We start from the raw sequence: 8,067 nt of genomic DNA, 5'->3' as shown, positions 1-8,067 counted from the left end.
ATTCATATACCTTGTTTCATTACATTGATTATAATCCCCTCCTGTAGTGGTCTTTTGAAATGTTCTCTTAAATCTGTTTTACTCATCAGGAACTGGGGTTCCAAGACACTGAATAGCTTGACCTAACTAACTAGGAAGTAGCAGAATTGGTATTCAAAGCTGTTCTTAACCACCGCATCAAGATGACATCCGTAAATGAATGTAGCCTGCAACATAATATATATCTATAGGACTGCCAGATTTAAAACAAAAACCCATAAATAACAAAAATAAAATACCCTGTTAAATTTTAAGTTCAGATGGTGGTGGTAGTTATGTGCTGTGGCGTCGGTTCTGACTCACAGTGACCCTGTACAGGGTTTCCGAGGCTGTAAATCTTTACGGGAGCAGAAAGCCTCATCTTTCTAACTCGGAACAGCTGGTAGTTTCGAACTGCTGACCTTGATGTTAGAAGCCCGACTCGTAACCACTATGCTACCAGAGCTACTTTAAGTTCAGATATACAACAAATAATTTTTTTAATACTCATGTCTCAAATGGAGTCCTGGTGTGTCATTGTAGGATAAGCACTGGACTGCTGACCTCAAGATAGGCAGTTCAAACCCACCAGCTGCTCTTTGGAAACCTTATACAAGGTCGATAATGAGTCAGAATTGACTCGACGGCACTTAACAATAGCATCGTATCGCAAATATTGCACAGACCATAAAGATAAACATTGTCTATTGTTTGATAAATTCCTCTTTGTCTTATTTTAGTTTTTATTATTGTTGTTAAGTGCCATCAAGTTGGTTTCCAAGGAGCGGCTTTGAAGTCCAGAAAATTAACCCACAGTGCCACACCAGGACTCTATAGTTTTTATTAAGGGAGGATACATATATATGTATCTTAGGCTGGGTTCTCTAAAGGAACAAAATGAGAGAAGTATATATATATATATATATATACACACATATATATACAATACGGATTGGAATTGATTCAACAGAACAATAACAATATACCCTCGGAAACCCTGTTCAGGGTCGCTATGGGTCGGAACCGACTCGACGGCACTTAACAACAACAACATATATATATATATATATATTATATACAGAGAGATTTATTTCAAGCAAAGAGTTCACACAGTTGTGGAGACTGGTGAGGCCTAAGTGCTTGCTGGTTACAGTGACTAACAAAGTCAAAATCCACATGTCAGGCAGCGAGCAGCTGAATTATGGTCCAAGAACAGGAGGTTAGAGAATGATGAGTTGAATGCAGGATTGAGAAAGAGAAAGCTTTGCCAGAACATCCACATTCCCAAGAAAACGCCCCTTACATCAGATTACAAAATGGATCTGAGGATAATTACAGAATACTGGGAATCATGGGATAATCAAGTTGACACATAACATTAACTATCACAATCTAAGGAGCTCTGGTAGCGTAGTGGTTACAAATCAGGCTGCTAACCTCAGGGTCAGCAGTTCGAAACTACCAGCTGTTCCATGGGAGAAAGATGAGGCTTTCTGCTCCCATAAAGATTTACAGCCTCAGAAACCCTGTACAGGGTCGCTATGAGTCGGAACCGATTCCACTGCACATAACAACAACAACAACATCACAATCTACCCCTGGTCAGTGTAATACCTGTGTATATCTCCTTAAACCAGGCATAATCTCTAAATAGGAGTTCTGGTGTGGTGCTGCAGTTTAATGCGGGTTTATGCACTGGACCAAAAGGTCAGTTTCAACTGCAAAGTCGGCGGTTCAGGCTCACCAGCTGCTCCTCAGAAAGCCTATGCAGTTGCTATGAGTCAGAACCAACTCAACAGCACTTAACAACAACAATAATCTCTAACTAAAGACAATTATAAAGTTGTACTTGTGCTTATCATGATGCCACTAATATTTGTATACCCCGAAACATACTAGCCCCATTTCTATTTTATAAGTCATGGAATAAGGGAGGGAAGAAAACAAAAATACCTGAGACATGTAACGGTGCTTCAAAAAGTTCATCGAAAAATGGAATTAAAAGCTAATGGAATTTTCCTCACTAATGTTTTGAAGCCATCTCACATACTCATATACTAAAACAAGAAAGAAATATTCATAATAATTACATTCCTTGTTTCTGCAACAGATATATAGTTGTAGCTGATATTTAAAATGACTTTCTTTCATCACCCATTCCATATTACCTTTTCCCTCAGTAAATACCTCAGGTGGTTATGGTTCTTTTCTTGGTGGCATTACCCAAACTTTGATTCCTGAAGAATCTGGACCATTAGTAGTAGTCAAGTTGGAATTGGGTTGTTGTCGTTTTCCATTGACTTTAATTACAGGGTATAGTAGTACTAAAAGGAGCTCTGGTAGCATAGTGGTTACGAATCGGGCTGCGAACCTTAAGGTCAGTGGTTCGAAACTACCAGCTGCTCCGCGGGAGAAAGATGAGGCTTTCTACTCCCGTAAAGATTTACACTCTTGGAAACCCTGTACAGGGTCGCTATGGGTCGGAACCGACTCGACGGCACTTAACAACAACAAGTAGTACTAAAAGATGCCCAAAGGGATCTCCTATATTCCAGACATACTCCGCTTTACTTCCATTATACAATATGAATCTGATTTCCCCCTGGTAATAAAGATAAATCACTCCAGTCAAAATGGTAACTCTCTTCTATGCCTATTGATCCAGAGGCATGAGGAGACCAAAGTGGCTAGGTGGCATTTTTAACTTCTAGTTCAATGTTGTGTCTCCATATGGGAGCATTCTTCCCTTTGGAACTAAGGCCTCTAGACCCACAGAACATAGAGTTGTGGGGATAGGAAGCAAACATTTTGGGAGTCAGTCATTAGGATAATAATGGGTGCCACTCCCATTTCTACTACTTGATCCCTGGATCCATGAATTATGGCTATGGGAGAGACAACTACATATATTGGATGCTGGTTTAGAGCACACATACCCTCCAGGAAAACATTTCCCAAACCCTAAAAATATTTTCAACTAGCATATTCCATCATTGTGTGATTAGAGGCCATTCCATCATATGTGAAGTCAGCTGCTTCAGGATGATGGGGGTCATGGTAAGACCAGTGAATTCCAAGAGCGTTGGTTGGCTCACTGCCATACTTTATTTGCTGTGAAGTGAGTTCCTTGATTTGATGCAGTGCTGTATGAGATAACATGGTGGTGGATGAGGCATCTTGTAAATCAGCAGATAGCAGTTTTGACAGAAGCATTGAGAACAGGGAAGGCCAATCCATATCCAGAATAAGTGTCTATTGTAGTAAGAACAAAATGCTGCCCTTTCCATGATGGAAGTGGTTCAATGTAATCAAGCTTCCTGGCTGATTACCCTGAGAAGTGGTATCCTATTGATACTCAGTATTGATTTCTGCTGGTAGAGTGGGCACTTAGCAGTGACTGTAGCCAAGTGGACCTTGGTGAGTTGAAGTTCATGTTGATGAGTCCATGCATAACCTCCATCCCTAATAACCTGACCGCTTTGCTCATGAGTCCATTCTGCTGGGGAAAGATGATGACTGGTATACACAAAAGATGTTATCTTATTTATTCACCTGATTGTTAAATTATCCTCTGTCAAGAGCAGTCTTTGATGAGCATTCACTTCTTTGGCCCATTCATAGAGGCCTATGCATGTACTTCTTCCTCATACCTCTTTGTCACCAGTTTCCAATCATACTCCTTCCAAGTCACTGACCATTAGCCACAGTCCATGAAGTAGTATATAGTCACACATCTGTCCATTTTTTTTTCCTTCCAAGTAAAATGAACAACCAAGTGCACTGCTCAAAGTTCTGCCCAGTAGGAGGATTTCCCTTCACCACTGGCCTTAAGGGAAGTCCTAAAAAGGGGGCAGAGTGCTGCCACTGTCTACATTCAAATGGTATTAGCAAGTCGTGTAGAACCGTCTGTAAATCAAGCATGAGTTTTCTCATCTCAGTCAACTGGTTGTAAGGCACTCCTTATCAGGCTATAGGTGTAGACTGGGAGAGGGAAGATAATGTAACAGGAGTGGAGACTGGGCATTTGGGTCACTTCCGCATGTAACTTATGTGTGCCTCCAGGTCCTGCTCAATCCCAGAATGACATACATCACTTCCATTTAATGTGGATGTGTTGCTGTACATGCTTGACTTGATGACTCTGTGGGTCTGACAGCACCCAGTTCATGATGGGTAGTTCAGGTTGCATAGTGACTTGCTGGCCCATGGTTAAATGCTCAATAGCTACTAAGATACAGTAGCAAGCCAAAAGCTGTTTAACATAGCAAAGACATATGTGCATACAGTGTATATCCACTTCTCACTTATCGACATGGTTAGGTTCCAAAGGCCAGGTTGTTAAGTGAAAATTGGCTTTATGTGAAAATGGAGGATGAGCACATCAGATCACAGCATGGAGTTATATAATGACAGAACTGCCAAATTGCAGCATTACAGAATTGTGACCCAGCCAGGTGAGCACGTCACTGCAAGTGTTGTATTTTTACCTCACACCTTTGTGTTCATTACTGCCACATGTATGTCATTAATGTGCAAAATAGTTGCATAGTAGATTTTGTTTACTATTGTCATACATGCAAAATTTGGATAATGAGATAGTTGATCAGTGAAGAGTAGGTATATAAATAGACATGTGTGTTCTCAGAAGATTTTGAAACTTTCAAGTATGTATAGAGCACATGTAATTTTTTAACTTGCTTCCTCTATTTCATATTATAATTATTTTCTCACTTTATCAGATCATTTTTGAAGACATTTCAATAGCTTTATAATAGAATACCGATTTAATTCTGATTTTTAGCTAATACTTGTAGCTGAACTTGAGGTAATCATTGTATATAATTCTTTGACTTAATTTCTGAGGCTATCTGTGGATTTCTATAAAGAGAATTTTGGGATTAAAAGGTTTCAAGGTGTTTGAAAACTCTTGATACATTTTAGTAAATAGTGTTTGATAGAGCTCTAGGATCAAAAAGCAGTTGTGATTTCCCACCATCATTCTGTTCTTTTTATACAACAAATGTGAGTTTGGTAATCTGAAATGCATTGTGGTTGTTTTTAATAAATGTGCTCCAATTATGCAGTAACTTCTTTCTGCAAAACGTCTTGGAAGTGACTTAATTCCATGAGATACCTCTGTGTTTTGTTTTCAGATGGGTGATCTACAATGACCACAAAGTGTGTGCCTCAGAAAGACCCCCTAAAGACCTGGGCTACATGTACTTTTACCGCAGGATACCAAGCTAAACCTCACACATAAAATCGGCGACAGAAGCCATACGCCTTTTTAATTTGCCAAAAAAATAAAAATAAAAAAATAAGGAAAAGTTGGGACAGCCAGATCTGAAGGAATACATGGGGTATTTATAGTTTATTTAAAGAGCACGATGAGCATTTGACGCCTTCTTGAAATAGAACTGGGAAGAAAATTCTATTAGTGATGAGGCACTACTGTAGATAGTTTTCTTTTTATAAATGTTCAAGGAGAGGATAATTAAAAAGAAAAGTATTCATAGTGTTGGTAGGGTCTACTGCCACCTGATCACCAATGGGAATGTGCCATCAGCCCTCTCTATCTTGGTGTGGACCATTGGCAGCAGCCTGCAGAGAAACCAGTTAATGTGGCCAGTGGGACAAACCTCACTCAAAATTCACGAAGAGCCCACTTTTGTTTCATTGTCCAAAATCAGCCTCTGGGCTAGGCTTTATTTGTGATATAATTTTTTTTTCATTATACACAATAATTTCTGACCTGTGTATAATAAGAACATATGCAGTGAAAAGTATTTTTAATTTAAATCATATAAAAATTCACAATATGATTGTGTGAATGTGTGTGTGAATGAAAGAGAGTGTGAGACCTTTAGAGTCAACTAGAAAATCTGTGACGGGTTGGTTTTTAAAGGCTAAAACAGTTGGAATTAAGAGCAGCTGGAAAAAGCAAGATAGCATTTTAAAGAAACTATAACTCAGGAACAGCTTTAAAGATCAGTTTCCCACTAAGATTTATGGAGTAAAAAGGGCTGAGTTTGCCCTGTGACTGCTGTAAAGGAGTCACTTAGGCTTGTGACCTGATGCCCACAGCAGCGCAATGTTGTACTTTGCCAAAGGTAGATGAATTCTCTGTTTCTTAGCAACCTTTCTCCCAAAAGATAAAGCGTTCAATTTTTGGTTAAAACCACTGATTTCTTCTTACCAAAACACATGACAGATTCCTGGAATCATATTACACGCCCCAAATTTGACAGTCATTTTCCTGTCTCTGAGCTCTTTGCTGCCTCCATTTCTATGTTTTCTGGGGCCAGAGACTTGTCTCTGCCCCTTTCCTGTTTTATCACTTTCTGGCTTGCCTTAGCTGCTGTGGTCAACAGTGGGATCTTGGGCACTTTAAGGATTGCAGATGCAAAGAGAATTTACATGACATTGTGGAAGACCATTCATTTCATTTTGGTATTTCACTAGTTTAGTTGTAACCTAGGATTAGATTAGAATTTCAACTGTGATTTAAAACAACAACAGCAGAACTATAACATCATTTTCCTACTGCTCTGCGCCAAATTCTGGGGCCTCTCAAGTTTCTATTTCAGATTATTCAGTCAAATGAAAAAAGAATATATTGCTGACTGCTTAAAATATATTTGTTTGGTTGAAAGACTCTTGTTAGAAGACTGTAGATAAATAATGTAGACCCAATTGTGTGAAATAAAGCACAGAAAATAGGTCATTACACAGTGACACGCTGACACAGTGAGTTGTTCACAATCAGGATTCTAGTTATGATTGGAGCCCTTGTCTCACGGGAGACCAGCTAGGCCATGTGCGTGAGGGACTTGGACCCAGATCTCTGACCTGGAGTCCTGGGTGCTGCCCCAGCTGGCTGTGGACCTTGGGCAAGTCCCTCATGCTCTGCAGTGAAGCCTGACCTCTCTTTGTAATCATGCTTTGAGGATACAGCGAGATACTTGGTATGATGCCCCTTTAAAGCGTAGAAGATGGTGTGCCAAGGTGGGTCCTAGTAGAGTATACTCCCTCCCTTCTCTCATCTGATGTTTTCTTTGCTTTGGGAACAAATGAGATTTGGCAGGAGGGAGCTCATGGTGCGGTAATCCTCTACTAAATTATGCCCCTTGGTGTCACCTTTTAGCATTGACTTGGATATCTTACTTAGCTCTACTCTGTTCACTGAGTGCTTGACTCCTGTAGAAATCCCCATGCTAAGCAGCCTTACAAAAACCCAGTCTCATAGAAGAATGACTATAGACATGCATCAAAAAATGGCTTGTATTCAACTATGTTACAAAGTGAAGGCCTTTCTTTGGGAGGCGGGGTAGGGCTTGTGGGGGAGGCTTAGGAGTTTGGAATGAAATGTGGAAAAAAGATAGCATGTGTATTTTGAACACAGTAAACATTTTATAATAAAACTTTGCAAAATCAATGGTGTAAAATCAGTATTTAAAATTATAGGCTGCAAATTATTTAATTTCAAGAAGTAAAAACAGAAATTTAGCCCTTTTGATGCCTAAACATATTGTAAAAAGGTGTGATATGGCTGTTTTTCTCTCTGCCTCAAACCAAAGGGCTATTTCTACAAGGCAAAGTTTTGTATATGTGCTATTCTTTCTTTCAGATAGAGAGATGGAAAAAACAGGAGCAATTTTTTTTTTTTTCCCTTAGCAGTGTATTTATATGTATATCTTAATATATACAAGGCAAGTTTCCTGGGAATAAAAGTCTGGAATATACTGCTTTATCTTAGATTCACATGTGTGTCAACAACACTGTTGTGGCTAAAACCTGGAATAATGTGGATTGTGTCAACTGATTGTCAACGTGGTGGTGGGAGTCCTCTGTGTGAGGCGCTAGAATATATCTGTGTGATCCTGACTTTGTGTGGGTGTGTGTATGAAAAAGAGCATTCTTTTCCTGTAAATAGCTTTTGATATTCATTTGTGTAGAACCCCAATGAATGTGTCTTTGGAGAATGTAACGTATCAAAAATGTATTGTGTCGATTGCTCTAAATGCCCATATATGTAATTCAATTCAGTTT

General features: G+C 39.3%; 1 protein-coding gene across 1 annotated transcript in view; it reads left to right on the top strand.

Annotated features, from left to right (window-relative positions):
* The window catches only part of USP13 (ubiquitin specific peptidase 13 (isopeptidase T-3)), a 164,259-nt gene extending 158,994 nt beyond the window's left edge, over window positions 1-5,265 (top strand). The window contains exon 21 of the mRNA XM_006867718.1: window positions 5,172-5,265. Coding sequence (XP_006867780.1) covers window positions 5,172-5,265 — 94 coding nt within the window. The remainder of the gene's footprint in view (window positions 1-5,171) is intronic.
* Window positions 5,266-8,067: the final 2,802 nt, after the last annotated feature.

Source organism: Chrysochloris asiatica, unplaced genomic scaffold (assembly GCF_000296735.1).
Source record: "Chrysochloris asiatica unplaced genomic scaffold, ChrAsi1.0 scaffold00108, whole genome shotgun sequence".
NCBI lineage: Eukaryota > Metazoa > Chordata > Mammalia > Afrosoricida > Chrysochloridae > Chrysochloris > Chrysochloris asiatica.
The sequence above is the reverse complement of the archived record's forward strand: the minus strand, read 5'-3'. Positions and strand labels throughout refer to the sequence as shown.